The sequence below is a fragment of the Littorina saxatilis genome, linkage group LG7, assembly GCF_037325665.1.
Source record: "Littorina saxatilis isolate snail1 linkage group LG7, US_GU_Lsax_2.0, whole genome shotgun sequence".
Taxonomy (NCBI): Eukaryota; Metazoa; Mollusca; class Gastropoda; order Littorinimorpha; family Littorinidae; genus Littorina; species Littorina saxatilis.
In genome coordinates, this window is record NC_090251.1 from 8,859,729 (window position 1) to 8,881,508 (window position 21,780).

General features: G+C 41.4%; 1 protein-coding gene across 4 annotated transcripts in view; it reads right to left on the minus strand.

The window, feature by feature from the left end:
• LOC138970624 (uncharacterized) overlaps positions 1 to 21,780 on the minus strand; it is a 425,184-nt gene that overhangs the window by 260,000 nt on the left and 143,404 nt on the right. For all 4 annotated transcript variants that reach the window (XM_070343089.1, XM_070343090.1, XM_070343088.1 and 1 more), the window contains 4 exons: positions 10,839 to 10,922; positions 10,373 to 10,456; positions 1,959 to 2,075; positions 301 to 441 (listed from right to left, as the gene is read on the minus strand). In XM_070343089.1, coding sequence (XP_070199190.1) covers positions 301 to 441; positions 1,959 to 2,075; positions 10,373 to 10,456; positions 10,839 to 10,922 — 426 coding nt within the window. The remainder of the gene's footprint in view (positions 1 to 300; positions 442 to 1,958; positions 2,076 to 10,372; positions 10,457 to 10,838; positions 10,923 to 21,780) is intronic.

The window sequence follows — 21,780 nt, forward strand, 5'->3', positions numbered from 1 at the left end:
AACGAAACCATCGTTAAAGTGTAGAGGTCATTGGAGGTCACGACTAAACAAAATATGAGCCCGATCGCTTTGATAGTTTCCGAGAAAAGTCCAACGTTAAGGTGGTGTCTACGGACGGCCGGCCGGCCGGCCGGACGGCCGGCCGGACGGCCGGCCGGACAGACTAACACTGACCGATTACATAGAGTCACTTTTTCTCAAGTGACTCAAAAACCCCAGCTGCTCGTTACTATTTCTTGCTGGTTACTCAGATGACTTTACTCTGAAGGAACGCTGCCGTACTGTATGTGTAACACTTACGTGTACAGGTAAAGGTGCGCGGGAAGATTTCATAGCCGTCCTCACACTGACAGATGTTGCTCGTACACGAGGTTTGTGTTATGCAGGCAATGGTGCTCGTGCTGTTGCCGCAGATGCTGCCAGCATATCCTTCCGCTGGCACTGTGCCAACAACCAACGCAAGAAGGATGAGATCAGGATGATAAAGCTGTGTTTGTTTAACGCCCAGCCGACCACGAAGGGCCATATCAGGGCGGTGCTGCTTTGACATATAACGTGCGCCACACACAAGACAGAAGTTGCAGCACAGGCTTCATGTCTCACCCAGTCACATTATTCTGACACCGGACCAACCAGTCCTAGCACTAACCCCATAATGCCAGACGCCAGGCGGAGCAGCCACTAGATTGCCAATTTTAAAGTCTTAGGTATGACCCGGCCGGGGTTCGAACCCACGACCTCCCGATCACGGGGCGGACGCCTTACCACTAGGCCAACCGTGCCGGTAGGATGACAAAGCTGGTTAACTGGCACTTTGCCAACAACCAACGAAGGAAGGGTAAGATCAGGATAACAAAGCTGGTTAACTGGCACTGTGCCAACAACCAACGAAGGAAGGGTAAGATCAGGATACCAAAGCTGGTAACTGACACTGTGCCAACAACCAACGAAGGAAGGGTAAGATCAGGATAACAAAGCTGGTTAACTGGCACTGTGCCAACAACCAACGAAGGAAGGGTAAGATCAGGATAACAAAGCCGGTTAACTGGCACTGTGCCAACAAAACAAGGTTGGAAGATTGAGACCAAGATAACAAAGATGGTTAACCTAGAACAGTTCCAGCAAAATTCTAAAGGAAGGATAAGACCAAGAAACAAAGCTGGTTTTCTGGCACTGTGCCAACAAAACCACGTGGGAAGAAACTACAGTGCTTAATAGTGTCCTGCGTTCTGTGTGGTGGCAATGCATACCGCTCAATGCGATGTGTTGGTGTGTAGGACATTACAGTACTAAAGTGTTTTGTGTTCCGTGAAGCGAACCCGAATTTGTAATAATTGGGATAATAAAGTAAATTAAATAAAAAAGAAATAGCGCACAATGTGTTGTTGGGTAGGACATGACAGTACTAACGCGTTCTGCGTTCTGTGTGGTGTCAAAGCATAGCGCACAGTGTGGTGTTGGGTAGGACATTACAGTACTAAAGTGTTCTGCGTTTTGTGTGGTGTCAAAGCATAGCACACAATGTGTTGTTGGGTAGGACATTACAGTACTAAAGTGTTCTGCGTTATGTGTGGTGTCAAAGCATAGCGCACAATGTGTAATTGGGCAGGACTTTACATTACTGAAGTGTTTTATATAGTGTCAAAGCATAGCCGCAAGGCGTTGTTGGGCAGGACTTAACAGATCTAACGTGTTCTGTGTGTTGTCAAAGCATAGCGTGCAATGTGTTGTTGGGCAGGACTTAACAGTTCTAACGTGTTCTGTGTGTTGTCAAAGCATAGCACGCAATGTGTTGTTGGGCAGGACTTAACAGTTCTAACGTGTTCTGTGTGGTGTCAATGCATACCTCACACAGTGCCATTCAGCATGGAGTTTGAGAATAATTAAGTGTTCTGTGATCCTTGTTTTTTTCAATCAATGCAACACAAGTGAAGTGTTTTGTTGGAGACAATACTTACAACACATATCGTTGCTTGGTTGGGAGATAGTGGTGTTACATTGACATTTGGAGCTAATACACATCGCGCCGGCCGCACAGTCTGAGTTTCTGAAACACGCCTTGCCTGTCTTCACCCCTGCACACACACACACACACACACACACACACACACACACACACACACACACACACATACACACAAACACACACACACACACAGACACACACATACACACACGCACAAACACACACACACACACACAGACACACGCACACACACACACACAGACACACACAGACACACACATACACACAGACACACACATACACATACACACACACACACACACACACACACACACACACACACACACACACACACACACGAGTACAGCCCAAATCAAAACCAAAATCATGATAAGCAAGAAAAACAAATGCTTACACGACTCACCTTCGACATTTCCCATTACAGTGGACACCCCTCTCTTCCAAAAGAAGACACACTCCGTCCCATTTAAGATCCTCCCTCTCCCCTCCCCACCAGAAATAAGACTGCTTCCCTTCTTATCCCCCTCCCACAAACATCCTATCCAACAGAAGACTCCTCCATTTTAAGACCAAATTTTGGTCATGACTGTTGATTAAAAACAACTACATGTACAAATCTGTGAAGTTTGGAGGTTTTTGCTTCCAAAATAACTAAGAAAATATCAACGTACTTACGAACAAAATGTGACAGGGGTAAACCAAACTATAGTCATAGTGGCAGATTATCAAATCCTTGAAGTAAAGTGAACAAAGTTTCAAAGCTCTAGCTTCAAAAAACGCCTGAATTAACGTCAATGGTGGTTATTATGAATCGAACATGACCCCATGTGACCCCAAAACTTGACGAGAGTCACACAAACTCAGGTCAAGTCGGGAGATTATCAAACCCTAGACGTGCGCAATGTTTCAAAGCTTTAGCTTCGAAAACTGCGAGATAACCTCAACGTTTAGTTTTTATGAAACTACATGACCCTGCTGTGACCCCAACATTTGACGAGGGTCAACCAAACTGTGTCACTTCGCGAGATCATCCAACGCTGAAAGTGTGCAAAGTTTCAGATGTGTACCTGGAAAAAAACGTCAGAGATAACCTCAGCGTTAATGTTTGTGTCCGCTGCCGGCCGTTCGGCCGTCCATACTGTGGCAGACTCCTTGCATTACTCTGAAAGTGTTGTAAGGACTGGTACATGATGCACGCTCGTTCTTGTGTGGGAACTTTGATTTTTTTTACAATAGGCAGAACGTGGTTCAGTGGTACGCAAAATGGCTGCACCGCAGCAGAATCCGACCATCAACTGGCAAGCAACAAACCTCAACGAGGAGTGGAAAAATTTCAAAGACCATGCTCAGTTGATGTTTAAAGGACCTCTCAAACGCATTGGTGAGGAAGAGCAGTGTGCCTACCTCCTCATCTGGGTTGGCGACACAGGACGTGAATTTTTTAACTCCTGGGGGCTAGCCGACGCTGATAAGAAGAACATCAGTTTCCTGGTGGGCAAATTCCAAGACCATGCAGCACCGACAAAAAAACACAATTTTCGGACGCTACACCTTCCAGGAGAGAAGACAGCAGGCAGACGAAACGTTCGAAACTTTCGTCACGGATCTCCGCAATCTGGTGAAAGATTGTGAATACACCGATTCGAATGAAATGGTCCGTGACAAAATTGTCGGAGGCATCCGATCTTCTGAGATCAGGGAGAAACTTCTCACAAAAGGCAACACACTCGCGATGGACAAAGCCATTGACATTGCAACAAATTACGAAGCGACGCAAAGAAGACTAAACTCGATGGCCACAACAGAAAACAGTGTTGACGTGGTACACAAACAAACACGTACAAAAGGACGTCAGTACAAGAAACCAGCGAGCCGCGACTCCAGAGGGCAATATGATACCATCGATTGCAGAAATTGCGGCCGCAAACACAACAAGTCGCGTAAGGCGAAAATACAACATTTAGTCAAGCTGTCGAACTCACAGAATGAAACGGAACGCAATGCATTTTTTCAGCAAGACCGTATACTCGTAGCATCGTCAGTCCACCGCTTATGGCAAAGGCAGTGAAATTGACAAGAAGAGCGGGGTAGTAGTTGCGCTCAGAAGGATTGCACGCTTTTCTGTAACTCTCTTCGTTTTAACTTTCTGAGCGTGTTTTTAATCCAAACATATCATATCTATATGCTTTTGGAATCAAGAACCAACAAGGAATAAGATGAAAGTGTTTTTAAATTGATTTGGAAAATTTAATTTTGATCATAATTTTGATATTTTTAATTTTCAGAGCTTGTTTTTAATCCAAATATAACATATTTATATGTTTTTGGAATCAGAAAATGATGAAAAATAAGATGAACGTAAATTTGGATCGCTTTAAAACAAATTTTTTTTTTAACAATTTTCAAATTTTTAATGACCAAAGTCATCAATTAATTTTTACGCCACCAAGCTGAAATGCAATACCGAAGTCCGGCCTTCATCGAAGATTGCTTGGCCACAATTTCAATCAATTTGATTGAAAAATGAGGGCGTGACAGTGCCGCCTCAACTTTTACAAAAAGCCGGATATGACGTCATCAAAGACATTTATCAACAAGAAGGGCAAAGCCCATACGACTCACATGCTTGACCTTGACCTTTACATGACCTTGACCTTCAGGGTCAAGGTCAAATAACTAAACCTAGCAATGACATCATACACTAAGAACTGCTTTACACATTTTTCCTACCAAAATACATGTGACCTTGACCCAAGGTCAAGGTCATCCAAGGTCATACAACACAAAGCTGTTAATTCAAGACATAGGAAGTACAATGGTGCTTATTGGCTCTTTCTACCATGAGATATGGTCACTTTTAGTGGTTCACTACCTTATTTTGGTCACATTTCATAAGGGTCAAAGTGACCTTGACCTTGATCATATGTGACCAAATGTGTCTCATGATGAAAGCATAACATGTGCCCCACATAATTTTTAAGTTTGAAACAGTTATCTTCCATAGTTCAGGGTCAAGGTCACTTCAAAATATGTATACAATCCAACTTTGAAGAGCTCCTGTGACCTTGACCTTGAAGCAAGGTAAACCAAACTGGTATCAAAAAATGGGGCTTACTTTGCCCTATATATCATAAATAGGTGAGGTATTCAATCTCAAAAACTTCAGAGAAAATGGGGAAAATGTGAAAAATAGCTGTTTTTTAGACAACATTTATGGCCCCTGCGACCTTGACCTTGAAGCAAGGTCAAGATGCTATGTATGTTTTTTGGGACCTTGTCATCATACACCATCTTGCCAAATTTGGTACTGATAGACTGAATAGTGTCCAAGAAATATCCAACGTTAAAGTTTTCCGGACGGCCGGCCGGACGGACGGACGGACGGACGACTCGGGTGAGTACATAGACTCACTTTTGCTTCGCATGTGAGTCAAAAAAAGGAAAAAAACGTTCGGGGATATCATACCCAGGAACTCTCATGTCAAATTTCATAAAGATCGGTCTAGTACTTTGGTCTGAACCGCTCTACACTCACGCACACACGCACGCACAGACGCACGCACACACACACGCACACAACTTGACTAAATGTTAAAAAAAATGCTTGCCTACCCTGTCTCCCCTTAATTGGGATCACATTTTAAGAGTAAACATGACATAAGTATCATATGTTTAGATTCAGAATTTGATACATAATACGATGCAATCAATTTTAAATCTGTTTGCGAAAAATCGAGTTAATGACAACTTTAATGAGCAAACTCATTATTTGATCTTTAAGCCTCCAACCTGAAATGCAATACCAGAGTCCCGGCGTTGTCGAAGATTACTTGACCAAAATTAAAACCAAATTGGTTGGCAAATGAGAGCGTGACAGTGCCGCCTCAACTTTCACAAACAGCCGGATATTACGTCATCAAAGATATTTATCTAAAAACTGAACAACTTCTGGAGATATAATACTCAGGAACTCTCTTGTAAAATTTCATAAAGATCGGTCCAGTAGTTTCTCGGAATCGCGTTATACACACACACACACACACACACACACACACACACACATACACACACACACACACACACACACACACACACACAAACACACACACACACGCACACACACACACACACACATACACCATGACCCTCGTCTTGATTGCCCTTCTCGATGTTAAAACGTTTAGTCATAACTTGAGTAATTGTAAAAACGTGAATACCCTTCTGTAGACGTCGTGGGACTGGGTGGACCCACACATTGTTATGTATTTATTTCGCTCCACGCGACTTGCTTAATAACTCCACAATTAAAACGATCATAAAAAATTATGTTTAAAGCCAATACCTGAAGGGTTGTGACTTCTCTCCCTAGTTTTTATGTAAGTTCCTTCAGTTTGAGAAACATGAGTCCGCACGGCCCCACGATGTCTTCAGTGTGTAGTCTACATTTGACCTTTGTTTTGTTTTTATTACTTCTGGCTGAAATCTAATGATCTATTAGGACATGACAGCTTTTTAGAGGCATTCTTAAAAGCTCATTAAAAAAAGTCTAACTGGTTTGACAGGTAATTACACTCTTCTTGGTCCACACAGACCCACAACGATCGACGAAGGTTAATCTCGCCAATTATTATTCGCAAAACTTCCAAAGGTAATTTGTCTTTAGCATCTGCCATTGTCTTAGTGCAGTTATCCCAAACAACATCTGCATAATCAAAATGCGGTAAAAATAAAGGATTTATACCTTCTGGTTTTTTGTTTTAAACAATTTTGACTTCATTTATATTTTTAAAATCGTAAACAATTTAACAAGAAGGGCAAAGCCCATACGACTCACATGCTTGACCTTGATCTTTACATAACCTTGACCTTCAGGGTAAAGGTCAAATAACTAAACCTAGCAATGACATCATACACTAAGAACTGCTTTACACATTTTTCCTACCAAAATACCCAAGGTCAAGGTCATCCAAGGTCATGCAACACAAAGCTGTTAATTCAAGACATAGGAAGTACAATGTTGCTTATTGGCTCTTTCTACCATGAGATATGGTCACTTTTAGTGGTTCACTACCTTATTTTGGTCACATTTCATAAGGGTCAAAATGACCTTGACCTTGATCATATGTGACCAAATGTGTCTCATGATGAAAGCATAACATGTGCCCCACATAATTTTTAAGTTTGAAACAGTTATCTTCCATAGTTCAGGGTCAAGGTCACTTCAACATATGTATACAATCCAACTTTGAAGAGCTCCTGTGACCTTGACCTTGAAGCAAGGTAAACCAAACTGGTATCAAAAGATGGGGCTTACTTTGCCCTATATATCATATATAGGTGAGGTATTCAATCTCAAAAACTTCAGAGAAAATGGGAAAAATGTGAAAAATAGCTGTTTTTTAGACAACATTTATGGCCCCTGCGACCTTGACCTTAAAGCAAGGTCAAGATGCTATGTATGTTTTTTGGGGCCTTGTCATCATACACCATCTTGCCAAATTTGGTACTGATAGACTGAATAGTGTCCAAGAAATATCCAACGTTAAAGTTTTCCGGACGGACGACTCGGGTGAGTACATAGACTCACTTTTGCTTCGCATGTGAGTCAAAAATGAATGCATTTTATTTCTAATTATGCTTTACATGTGTGCATCCCATTTACATGTATTTTGAAAAATCCTCCCAAGGTGTTTGTGTTGATCTATTCTTCCTGAAAAAGAACATTATTGAAAAACCAGTGTTGAGTATTGATAATTTCAGTCTTTGAGTTTGACTCATTAAATTTAACTTTCCATTTTTTGGCCCATACTCTAATCTCTTAAGGACCTGCATTTAATGTATCGTTTCGTCTCTCTGAATAAACATAGCAATAAAGAATTAATTATTTCTCGTAATTGGTAAGGACTTCAAACCTAAAACTTTGCAGGAAGTTTAATTTATACATCCCCGCAACGATGGGAAAAGCCTTGGAAGTAATTAAACTAAACAAATATGACAATATGTCAGCCTTTAACTAGTTTAAGTTTGTTTAAAAAAAACTGTAGTCTGTTTCAAAGACTTGCAACAATTTTCAACATTATAAATTAAGAAAACTCGACACTTGGTGCACAAAACAGTTTTCCTGATCATAAATCATTGTGTGAAACTTGTTTTCATGAAGTATAAATATTGTTCTAACAATAGACGTTTCCCCTCTTTTCCCCTGTGTTTTTTTTAAACAAATTGAAAAACAAGAGGCGAAGCCTTCAATGCTCCCGTAAGAAATCAACAAACAGTAACATAACACAAACTCACTCACTCCGTAACACACACACAAACACACACACACGCACACACACACACACACGCACACACACACACACAAAGTTAAAACTAACGCATCATATCAACTCCATGTATAATTTTCAAAAGAAGGCAAACAGATAAAATGACTAGGGTAATAGGTTAGGTACCTGCCATGTGGGCACTTTTTCCACTGCTGTCCTCAGTCCTATACTTTTCATCAAGACTTGTCACCATGCCGAGTAGATCTAAATTCGGAAGTCTTCATGTGGCTGAGGCATATATCTGACATAGCGTCGATCTTGTTGTAGGTTAACCTCCTTTCTGAAACAAATGGCAAAATGCGATTAGTTATGATGACTACAACCCACACAAATATAAACAGTGTTTTGAAACAGAATAGTCAGGTTATACAAGCCACTTTACCTATGCAGCATGGTAACCCTACAATATGCGAAACATGTCGACTGCAGCAGCCTGGTTCTTAAAATAATTCTGACGGTCAACACAGCCAGAAATGCCAACAAAGACAAGAAAGCTGTGGCAAGGTAAGCTTACCAAACGTTACATAGCGAATCATATGATAGTGCGTAAACAGCAAACAGTAGATCTACAATCAAAGAGAGGATCGAGTCTGGAATGAAACGCGATACAGATCTAGCATTCAAAAACTGTCTTTCACGTTCAAGGAAGTTGTTGCAAAGTACTTAAGACTTACTAAATTGTACAGACAAAACCATGACAGTGCATGTTTTGAATCTGAGGAAAAAATCGTGATCATTTTGACTTTGAGAACAGATTCATTCCGTTTCCTTATATCTGCATGTTCAAGTAAATGGTGGACAGTTTTTTTCGGGCAGAGTAAACTTAACTTGAGACTCTACTGCAAGTCTTGAAATTCACATAAATCGAACCACGAGCAAAGACATCCAAACATTACAGGCACTTTAGATCAACTCATTTCACTAGAGGTGACTGCCTAGCACTGTGTTTGACATCCGTGTCTGCTGAAATAAAAAGAAATTAAAACAAAACGGATTAACAGTAGGTGACACGTTATCAGAGTGGGAGACACTAGATCTGTCTCTGAACTTACCGGGATACGGCTGCAAGATCGACACTGACTGCCGCGCTTTCGACAGCTCTTCCTCGCGTGGACATTGGAAACACGCTGTGCAGATCAAATTGTAGGAAATCTCCCTTTGGTATCTTCTTTATTTACTTTTCTGGAGCTTAGAAACCGAACAACATGAAATCGTCTTCCCCGGCGAATCGGCGAGGTGAGAACTGGACCACAATCCTTCGCGCGACCCCTGACCTGATCTTGACACCTGACCTGCCGTCTACATGCCAAACACGACACAAATCAGTCAACTGCTTGTACCCCTTCAAAACCCCCCACCACCCGTTTTCTTTGGATACACGCTTTAACTACACACATGCCGACACAATGTTGATCATTGCTTCAATAATTTGAAGATGGTGCTTGAAAATTAACCACGTGAAATGAGTATTTTGGTGTTTAGCCAAAAATGTTAAAGTTTCTACCACAGACATACACACATACATACATACATACGCACGCACGCACGCACAGACAGACAAAGTTTACCATCGCATAGGCTACACTTACGTGAGCCAAAAAACCGCAACGGACATAACTTCTCTTTATTGGAAAGAATTTCATCGTCAAAAACATTGTTTTTAAAGTACATATTTCGACACATTAGTGTATGAAGAATTTGAGGAAAAAAAGTTGATTATACATGAACCTACTTTCTGATGTACAAAATCTGAAATATTGATCAGTTTCAGTTGAAACTGAGTCATGCCGTAAAAAAACCCGCAATTTTGAGTGGTCAAGGATCGGTGACGTCATACCCAAATACTGTTAAAATATAAGAAACACATTTTTGAGCCCCAAAAAAGGCAAATCTCTGTATACACAATATGTTTCTGACCTAAACACTGCTATCTAACATGTGGGCTATACCCATACATCAATATCATTTGCAAAAGAATAAGCTCAAATATCCAATGGCATGAAGATTGAAATGCAATTTCAGTATACTATGTTTAAGGCAATAAAAGGCAAATACTTACTGCACTCAGACAGAAAATCGCAGGTGTTGTTTTCACTCTGAGAACATTCGTTGGCAGTTTGGCACAGGCCTCCAGTCTTAATTTCTGAAGTCACAGTAACATTGCTGTTACTGTTTCGATCATTCAAGCGGTATCATGCAAAGCGCAAGTTAATCAGCGGCAATTATGGCAGAACTTTATTCATACATAGTCGTCGTCATTTCCACGACTGTTATTTTATAATGAGAAGGGTAACAAAAACATGGGTTATATGTGACACATCAAGTTTTGAATAGGTGTGAGCTTCAATTGAATCTTGGATTGTCAAAGTCAAAGCCAATCAGCATCTATCTTTAAGACAAATAGTGATTCATAAATGTGTCAGAGATAAATCTGGCAGTTATATTGCTTATAGTTTGAAATTTATTTTGCTGGCGTTATGTATTTTATAACACGTTCGAGTCTATTTAAATCAAAATATACTCACTGCATTTCTTATTCGACGGGTCGCATTCTGTATCTATCTTACACATGTCACTGTTTCCTCTACAGTTCTTGTGTACGTTCAGCTCTGCAAAATAGAAACGCTCTTGAGCAATATTTAGTCTTGAACAAGAAAGCAAAGGGTTCTACACTACTCGTCATTAAAAAAAACACCAATACAGATGCATTTGAGGGCAGATATTTCTGATGAGGCCGTTTATCGTAAAACCAATTATATAATTTCATATGATTTTATATAATTATTATTGTGGATTTGCCTACCTCGCTCAGCAAACAGATTGAGTTCACATGACGTAGTGTCAATACAGTGGAACCTACAACACAGACACCCCTCAAAATCAAATTCGTAAAATCAAGATATGTGTCATGTCATCAGACATAACAATCACATCTGCACCCAAAACAGTCAGTTTTGTTCACATATCTTGTCTAACATTGAAGCTAAGGCATGCTGAGCAGTGTAGGTGTCAATCCGCTCAAAAGGCAGAAAAGGCAGTTTTTGAAGCCGTTTTAGTGGGTAATGAGACCAACAAATGGTACATTTTAGTAACTCGTTAACGCATTGTCTTCAAACTTTCCGTGAGTTGTGCTCACACATGGTGTACACTACTGTACACACGGAATCTCAAGTCATTTAAGATAGTAGTTAAGTTATTTAAGTTAAGTTATTTATATTTAAGTTAAGAGTGAGTAGTGTTCATGAGCGGGGGTTGACACACCTGACGTGACCTCTCACTACTTTTTACCAAATTACCTATTTTATCAAAGTTTTATCGATTGGTTTTACTACCAGAAGCTGTCTGATGGAACTGTCTACACAGTGGTATAATTTTCTACGCATTCTGTCCATGGATCCCAGAGCTTTCTCCATCTTCGTCGTTTGGCTAGCCATCACTGTGCAGTGCTCAGTAGGCCTCTTCAGCGACTTGCTCAGCCAGTTGGCAAGCAGCGATGACAGTGCGCTTGTTTACGCCGCTTACAGTGCACGCGTACCCTTACCCGTAGGCCTACCTCGTGTGCCTTTCGGTGTTCGCTCTGATCGTCGCTGTTTCACCAGAGAGCACCTGTTGGACTTGAACCCGAGCAGTACTGTTGTGCCTCCCGTACTTGGATTACCTGATCGTCAGTCGGGGCCTTCGTCGTCGCCTCCATCTGTCTCCAGCTGTGTACCCAGTGACGCTTCGTCGCTGTGTCGTCGTCTTCACGACCTTGGCATTCACTGCCATCAGCTACCATGCCTACGCATCCCTCCAAAGAAGGCACACAGAGGACATCGTCGTAGACCACGTCGGAGGAATGGGGCAGTGCTACCGACGCCAAAAGACTGTAAGTCTCGATCACACACCTTACTCCCCACTTCCACTATCACACCTCTCCGCATCGCACTTTTCAACGCTCAGTCTGTTTCTTCAACTCAGCAAGCATGTAAAAGAACAGAAATCGTCGAGTTTGTCACAGACAATGACCTAGACATTTTGATTTTGACCGAGACTTGGCTCAAGGAGAACGGTGACGACAGTGTTATTGTTGACTTAACACCAGCAAACTATTCCCTCCGATCGTTTCCCCGCAGTGTCACTCGCGGTGGTGGAATAGCAGTGATCTTCAAAAACTCTCTCTCTAATCATGTGTCGTTTAATTCGGTACTGCCATTTACACATCCATCTTTTGAGTGTGTACAAGTGACACTAGCCCTTCATCAGAAACCAGTTCAGTTGTTTTGCATCTATAGGCCTCCTCCAAACTCAAAAAACAAACTGACTGATGCCATGTTTTTCTCTGAATTTCATGACCTTGTTGACCATTGTAACACTTTGTCTGAAACTCCTGTTTTGCTTGGTGATATCAATGTTCATTTTGATGACTGCAACCACCCTTCCACTGTCAAGATGTTAGATATTTTAGATGTTTTTTTCAATTCACACAGTCAGTCAGTCATTCAACGCACAAGAAGAATCACATACTGGATTGGGTTATGCATAGGCCTGATGATCATACTGTTCAATCTGTGTCTGTTACACATGTCTTAGCCTCAGATCATTTTTGTGTTTTGTTTGATCTGATGAGCCAGTGTCCTCCTCCTCTACCCATGTTTAAGTCTGTCCGCTGTCTCCGTACAATGGATAACGACGCTTTTAGGGACGAGCTGCAGAACGCGCTGCCCCCCTCCCCCTCCGCTGACCAACTTGATGCCACACTTCGTGCTGCTCTTGACGCTCATGCCCCCGTTTTACGTCGCCCTGTCCGTCCGTCCAAGTCCGCACCGTGGTACTCCGACATCTGTGTCGAACTGCGTGATTCCAAATGTGACCGTAGGCGTGCTGAGCGCAGGTATCTTAAGACTAGTCTTACTGTCCATAAACAAATATTTCAAGGAGCAAAGGACATTGTAACTAAGTTAGTACACGCAGCAAAGACAACCTTCCTCCAAACCCAGATTATTGCCTGCGATTCAAGCAAAAAACTGTTCGATATTTGCAGCCGGTTGACCGGCCGCAGTAAGGTATCTCCACTTCCCACTGTTTTCCCCGCTAGTCAGCTGCCAGATGTATTCAGCGACTATTTTATCAAGAAGGTTTCTGATATTCGTTCTGAACTTGATCAGATGAGTGCACATTCTGCTTCCTCCAGTCATGTTGATGTTCCCACTGATTGTTCTTTTTCATCATTTCAGCCAATCAGTGAAAAAGACCTTAGATCCATTATTCTGAAGTCCAAACCAACAACTTGTCCACTTGATGCCATACCCACACCATTGCTTTTTGAGAATCTTGATGTGTTGTTGCCAACTCATACTCAAATTGTCAATGATAGCCTGTTATCTGGTGTTTTTCCATCATTGTTCAAAACTGCACTTGTCAAACCACTCCTCAAAAAACCTAGTCTTGATGTCAATATTTTGAAAAATTATCGTCCTGTATCTAATTTATCATTCCTGTCCAACGTTTTTGAAAAGGTAGTTTTGAAGCAGCTGTTGTCATATTTGAACACCCATGATTTGATCTCGCACTCTCAGTCCGCTTATCGCCCTTCTAACTGTACTGAAACAGCCCTACTTAAAGTAATCAGTGACATTCTGTCTGCTCTGGATGGTGGTGATGTGTCAGTGCTTACCCTACTTGACCTTTCTGCAGCGTTCGACACGATTGACCATGTCACGCTCCTCCATAGACTTCAGACTCTGTACGGCATCTCCGGTCCACCGCTAGCATGGCTTGAGTCCTATCTCATTGGCAGGACTCAGGCTGTGCTTGTCGATGACCAGATGTCTGCTCCAGCCCCACTTTCTTTCGGCGTTCCTCAAGGTTCAGTACTTGGTCCCATCCTTTTCATCATGTACACTAAGCCCCTCTCCACACTGATTCAAAACCATTCTGTTTTAAATCAGTCTTTTGCTGATGACACCCAGCTGTATAAACCCAGTCCCCCTGCAGAGACACATTCCGCCATCCAGACCATTCAGACATGCATCACTGATGTTAAATCTTGGATGGTTGATAACAAACTTAAGCTGAATGGTGATAAGACTGAAGTCTTGGAATGACATTGCGGGTTACCTGAACATTGACAATGACGAAAGAAAGATTGTGTGTGTGAGTGTGTGCGCGCGCGCGCGTGTGTGTGTGTGTGCGTGTGTGTGTGCGTGCGTGTGTGGGTGTGTGTGACCATGTTTGAATTTATTCGGATTTAGTTCTCTTTCCTTGTTTGTATTATGATTGTGTAAGTGTAAAGCGCTCTGGGCTCGTCACCACGAGGTTTACGCGCTATATAAGTAATCGTTATTATTATTATTATTATTAAGTCTTACTGTGCAAAAAGAAGAACACTACATTTCCCTCTCCCCAACCTGTTTCTTTTCAAATAGGCAACACCGACATTCTTTTCTCACCATCAGCTAGAAACCTTGGATTCACCCTTTCATCTGACATGACCCTTAACAAACATATATCTTTAGTCTGTAGAGCAGCTTATTTTGAGCTTCGTAAGATCAGCACCATTCGCCACACACTCTCCTCTCAAACAACTAACACTCTTGTCTGTGCCTTTGTTCTTTCTAAACTTGACTACTGCAACTCTCTTCTCTCTGGCTGTCCTCTGTACCTCCTGCATAAACTACAAAAAGTCCAAAACTCGGCAGCACGCCTCATTCTCAAAGCACGAAAACGAGATCACGCAACACCACTTCTTCACACACTGCACTGGTTACCTATTCAGGCCCGCATTGACTACAAACTGTCCACCCTCTGCTTTAACTTCTTTTCTGGCTCGTCTCCTGCTTACTTCTCTGAACTCCTCACCGTCTATTCTCCAGCAAGACAACTCCGTGCCTCTTCTGACTGTCGCATCCTTACCATTCCACACACCAAAACCAAAACATACGGACAACGCACTTTTACTTTCTGCGCACCCACACAATTGAATTCTCTCCCCTTTCACATCCGCCACTCTCAGTCACCCCAAGCATTCAAACGAGCACTTAAAACGCACCTCTTCAAGAAATACAACCCCTGATTTTGTTTTCTCAGTCCATCAGTAGGCTACATGTAGTGTTATTTGTTGTTTTAGTGATTTTCCACTACCTATTTTATTCATGTTTTTATTACTTAGTTAGTGGAAGAATCTTTTGTAATGTATGTTTGATGGTGTATGCTTTTAATTAAGCGTTGTTGACTATGCATGTAGATGTAAATTCTTGTATAACTGTGTTTTAATTTTAAATGTGTCAAGCGCAAAGAGCATAATTGTAAAGTTATGATGTTGCGCTATATAAATTCTCATTTATTATTATTAGTAGTAGTAGTAGTAGTACTGTTGTTATACGAAATACCAGAAAGTTTTAAAAATAAAGATGTACCTTGTCTGATTAAACATTAAAAAAAATAGCATACATTTAGAAAAATGAAAGCTTTCATTTACCCTTAAATTTAATACAGTTTTAACAATGGCTGTTCACAGCGCACTTGTTTAAACGCACACACACATTCTTGGATAATTGCTTTTTCAAGAGCCATTGATCAGTTAAGCGTTTCAGCAGTGAGCTTTGCCAGGCGTAAGCCGACTTTCGCGTTGAAATCCTCATACCATCTGTGACGGTATTCGGTACCTCTCGGGTCGTGTCGGTCAAACACGGTCGGTCATGTGATGGGGCGCGCATGTGCAACGGTGCTTTCCGCCCTCTTCTCGCTTCGCTCTCGGGCATGCATGCGGGACACTGATGAGGCATAGCATACCGCATCGACTTTGTATTGTTGTCATCTGTAGTTTTACTAGACCAGTAAACTATACCCAGCAACAAAAGAAACGCGAACAATTCTGCAATGTTTGATTGACAAAATCTCGAACAATTATGGAGTTAGAATTATCAAACCACAACATGTTCATGAAGGCATGTTTAACCCAGCTGTTGCGTGATTATTTTGATGTTGCGACTGTTTTAATACACGGGACAAGTAGGTTTAACGTTAACGAAGTTTTGGAGGTCTCGCTCAGTCAGCCTTCATCGCGCTCTCTGGCCACTGATCGGATACTGGTTGCTTTCAATGATGTTCCTTGTAGTGTCAGAGGCTCAATTGAATCGATGTCGAAGACGTTGTGGCAGGAAATTGCGATCTTGTCTTATTGGGTTAATGCGAACAAATCCACCGCGTTGTATAACTGCAGTGCTTCCAATGTCACCAGAACATTGCAGAAGGTGATCAACTGTTGGAATATTCCCGTTTAAAGCACATGCCAGCGCTTCTGGATCACCCCCAACTTAAATCGACCTGGCATTTTGTTGGTGTCAATCTTGGCATTCTGGCTGTTTCAAAAGTGAGACTGGCAGCTAGCGTGCCATGGTCTTTTTTTTTATTTCTAATGCATTTGTGAACACAATTCTCACACATCAGATTTCTCTTGCTCTACTTGCACGTGCTGCGGGCGCGTATTATGTGTTTAACGATAAACCTGCTTGTCTCGTGTGTTAAAACAGTCACAGCATCAAAATAATCACACAAAAGTAAGGTCCAAACTTTTGTGGTTTAATAATTCTAACTCTATAATTGTTGGAGAGAGTTTGTCAATCAAACAATGACGAATATTTTCGCGTTTCTTTTGTTGCTCGGTATAGATGAACGTATCTGATGTGAGTGTATGTACGCTCGGGACACGACACCACCCATGTCTGATAAAATATGTACATGGCATTTGAATATGTGGCGCATCTGTTATTGTTCTTGAAGATTTCAACAAATTAAATAGTTTCGATGAGTCAGCAAAAACCTACCGTCATTTTAAGAAAAAATTCTGACATGACAAATAACAGCAGACCTAATGTCTCAAATTACTTGAAATTCCGTATGTATTTTACGACATGTGTTAGCACCTATCTCCACAAGTTTGAAGGCAATGCGTTAGCGAGTTACTCAAATGTACTATTTTCTCAGCATCCACTAAACCGGCTTCAACAACTGCCCTGTATGCCTGCTGAGAGGATTGACACCTACACCGCTCAGCATGCCGTAGGGAACATGTCAGACAAGGTATGTGAACAAAATTGACTGATTTGGATGCAAATTTGATTGTTCTGTCCACGGACATGCGAAACATGTTTTGTTTTGTTTGATTGTGAGGGGTGTTTGTGTTTCCAAGGCGTGATAAAACAGACAGTGACAACGCAGAAGAACAGGGGGAGGGAGATGGATGTGTAGAAGTTGAAGGAGAGCTACCTGATGAAAGAGAGAGGTGGGGATAACGAGTAGTCAGTGTCCGGACTTGGATTTCGATTTTGGATTACGGACGAGCCTTTTGATCACGATTTTGGTATTTAGTCTGTTTAGACTTAATATGACTACGTTCACTGCCAACGTATCATGCCCTAATGGCGAGTAAACTGCGTGTTTGTTCGTTGAATTGTAGAGGACTGAGAAACAATTGGAAAAAAGAATAAACGTTTTATATTATTTGTTTGCAAGAAACACACATACGTTGTAAAGATGTGATAGTGTGGGAAAAACAATGGGGAGGGAAAGTATTTGCACAAGCTGGAACATGTTACAGTAAGTAAGGGTGAAGTCATTTTGACATCACAAAATGTTGATGGAAAAATTGAATTAGTAAAAAAAACAAGAACGGGTAGTTGTTATTTCTGTAGAATATAGAAAACAGTGCATTACTATTTGTGATGTCAAAATGACTTCACCCTTACTTACTGGACTGGGTGGCCGAGTGGTAACGCACTTGCACTCGGAATCGAGAGGTTGCGTGTTCAGGCCTGGGTCAGGCCGCAATTTTCTCCCCCCTTTCCTAACCTAGGTGGTGGGTTCAAGTGCTAGTCTTTCGGATGAGACGAAAAACCGAGGTCCCTTCGTGTACACTACATTGGGGTGTGCACGTTAAAGATCCCACGATTGACAAAAGGGTCTTTCCTGGCAAAATTGAAAAGGCATAGCTAAAAATGTCCACCAAATACCCGTGTGACTTGGAATAAAGGCCGTGAAAGGTGAATGCTCGCCCTAATAGGCTTGAGGTTTGCTGGCCGATGTGAATGCGTGATATATTGTGTAAAAAATTCCATCTCACACGGCAGAAATTAATATGTAAATCGCCGTGAGCTCTTGTGAGAAACGGCGATTAATAAATGTCCATTATTATTATTATTATTATTATTATTATAAGTGTATATGCTCCAAATGAATCAAATGAGAAAATGGCATTTTTTTGCTCTGTTAGAAATATTGTGGATGAATTTGAAACCGACCAGTTTATTGTATGTGGTGATTTTAACTGTGTGGTCAGCAATGAACTTGATATTGTTTTTGGCCGGCCTCATACCAACAGAGAAATTGAAGTTTTCACAGATTTAACCAATACCTGAACTGACATATGGAGATACTTTCATGATGATGAACAAGATTACACCTGGAACAGATTTAACCCTTTTGTTGCCAGGCGTCTTGTTTTGTATCTAAAGGAGTGTTGTTATAGTATGTATCAGCAGATCATATGTGTGTTCCAAGTTCAGATCACAAAGCTGTTGTTATTGAAATGAATGACAAGGATTTTATTAGAGGTCCAGGTTACTGGGGGTTCAACAACAGTTATTTGAAAAATCAACATTTTCTGGAACAATTTAATTCACTTCTGGATGTTTTGGTTGAAGAAGCCGAGAATGATGCCTCAGCAATGAACAGATGGGAATTGGCAAAAGTACAGATAAGAAATGTGTACATTGAATTTGATAAATATCAGTTGTGTAATAGGACACAATGAAGAAATCAGGATACAAACCCGCCTTAGAGAACTGGAAAGATTATTGATTAATGAGATTGAAAATAATGGGCTGCAAACAGAATTATTAAAATTAAAACAAAAGTTAGAATTATTAGAATTAGAAAAACCAAGGGGAGCACAGGTTAAAGCTAGGGTGAAGTGGATAGAAGGGAGGAAAACACAATTCTTTTTTGTAACTTAGAAAAAAACGCCATTTTAGCAAAACAAAAGCGTTTTGAACACTGCACTTGTCACTGTCAAATAATAAGACCTCCCCTGAAATCCAAAAACAATGTTATATGAAGTCTTATATCGCGCGCGTATCTCCAGACTCGGACTCAAGGCGCAGGGATATATTTATGCCGTGTGAGATGGATTTTTTTTTTACACAATACATCACGCATTCACATCGACCAACAGATCGCAGCCTTTTCGACGCATATCCGACTTTTCACGGCCTATTATTCCAAGTCACACGGGTATTTTTGGGGGACATTTTTATCTATGCCCATACAATTTTGCCAGGATGACCCTTTTGTCAATCGTGGGATCTTTAACGTGCACACCCCAATGTAGTGTACACGAAGAGACCTCTGTTTTTTGTCTCATCCGAAAGGCGCGTGGCTCCCTCCACACGTCATTTCCCTGTTAGCTGCCTTGTAAGTTGGAATTTGATCGATTTATTCACTTTTTTCACTGTAACATAGCTGGTGTGGTTTGTCAGAAATATTTACCATGCCTTGTGACGGTTGAAAAGTTAACGCAACAACGCAGGTTTTTAACGGTTTTGACAAGATATTTTAAAAACTATCAAAGATATTTTCTTCAAATTTAGGGCACAGTTTTAGAACACTAGTGGCTGGCTTTTGTTCCTCAGGCATAACTAAAACTCTTCATATAATTAAAATATGGTATGTTTAATGTTGAATATTAACGTCAAAATAAGTACATTTTCTAAAAAAATCAAAACAAACAAAATAATAATGATGCAAGGTAGCCAGAGGAACACAAGCCAGTCCTTGAGGCATATTTTAATGTCCACAAAGATCTAAGCCCTACTCCCTTTAGTGTTAATGAAATCATGTATAAAAGAATACAATATTTCTGTTTTACCTGACATCGCACCAATATGTTTTACCGAGCTAGCTCTTCACCCGTTTCTGTTTTACACACCAGTTTCGGTTTTATCTTCTATGACACCAGTTTCAGTTTTATCTAGCACCGCACCGCAGTTTCTGTTTTACCTCGCTCTGCACCAGTTTCTGTTTTACCTCGCTCTGCACCAGTTTCTGTTTTACCTTGCTCTGCACCAGTTTCTGTTTTACCTCGCTCTGCACCAGTTTCTGTTTTACCTCGCTCTGCGCCAGTTTCTGTTTTACCTCGCTCTGCACCAGTTTCTGTTTTACCTCGCTCTGCACCAGTTTCTGTTTTACCTCGCTCTGCACCAGTTTCTGTTTCACCTCGCTCTGCACCAGTTTCTGTTTTACCTCGCTTTGCACCAGTTTCTGTTTTACCTCGCTCTGCACCAGTTTCTGTTTTACCTCGCTCTGCACCAGTTTCTGTTTTACCTCGCTTTGCACCAGTTTCTGTTTTACCTCGCTCTGCACCAGTTTCTGTTTTACCTCGCTCTGCACCAGTTTCTGTTTTACCTCGTTCTGCACCAGTTTCTGTTTTACCTCGCTCTGCACCAGTTTCTGTTTTACCTCGCTCTGCACCAGTTTCTGTTTTACCTCGCTTCCCACCAGTTTCTGTTTTACCTTGCTTTGCACCAGTTTCTGTTTTACCTCGCTCTGCACCAGTGTCTGTTTTACATAGCTTTGCACCAGTTTCTGTTTACCTCGCTCTGCACCAGTTTCTGTTTTACCTCGCTCTGCACCAGTTTCTGTTTTACCTCGCTTCCCACCAGTTTCTGTTTTACCTCGCTCTGCACCAATTTCTGTTTTACCTCGCTCTGCACCAGTTTCTGTTTCACCTCGCTTTGCACCAGTTTCTGTTTTACCTCGCTCTGCACCAGTTTCTGTTTTACCTCGCTCTGCACCAGTTTCTGTTTTACCTCGCTCTGCACCAGTTTCTGTTTTACCTCGCTCTGCACCAGTTTCTGTTTTACCTCGCTCTGCACCAGTTTCTGTTTTACCTCGCTCTGCACCAGTTTCTGTTTTACCTCGCTGCCCACCAGTTTCTGTTTTACCTCGCTTTGCACCAGTTTCTGTTTTACCTCGCTCTGCAACAGTTTCTGTTTTACCTAGCTTTGCACCAGTTTCTGTTTTACATCGCTCTGCACCAGTTTCTGTTTTACCTCGCTCTGCACCAGTTTCTGTTTTACCTCGCTTTGCACCAGTTTCTGTTTTACCTCGCTTTGCACCAGTTTCTGTTTTACCTCGCTCTGCACCAGTTTCTGTTTTACCTCGCTCCGCACCAGTTTCTCTTTTACCTCGCTCTGCACCAGTTTCTGTTTTACCTAGTTCTGTACTAGTTCGCTGTCATAGTAATAATAATAAATAATAAAGTGTATTTATATTGCGCCTATCCCTTACAAAAAACAAAAATATTTGGCTCTAAGCGCATTACAACATGTGTAGGGACTTGGTACAATCAAGTCTGACAAATACAATAACACAATATACAGTCGGTCTCTTAGGTAAAACTGGGAAAAGCAGCTTCGACATTTAAACACT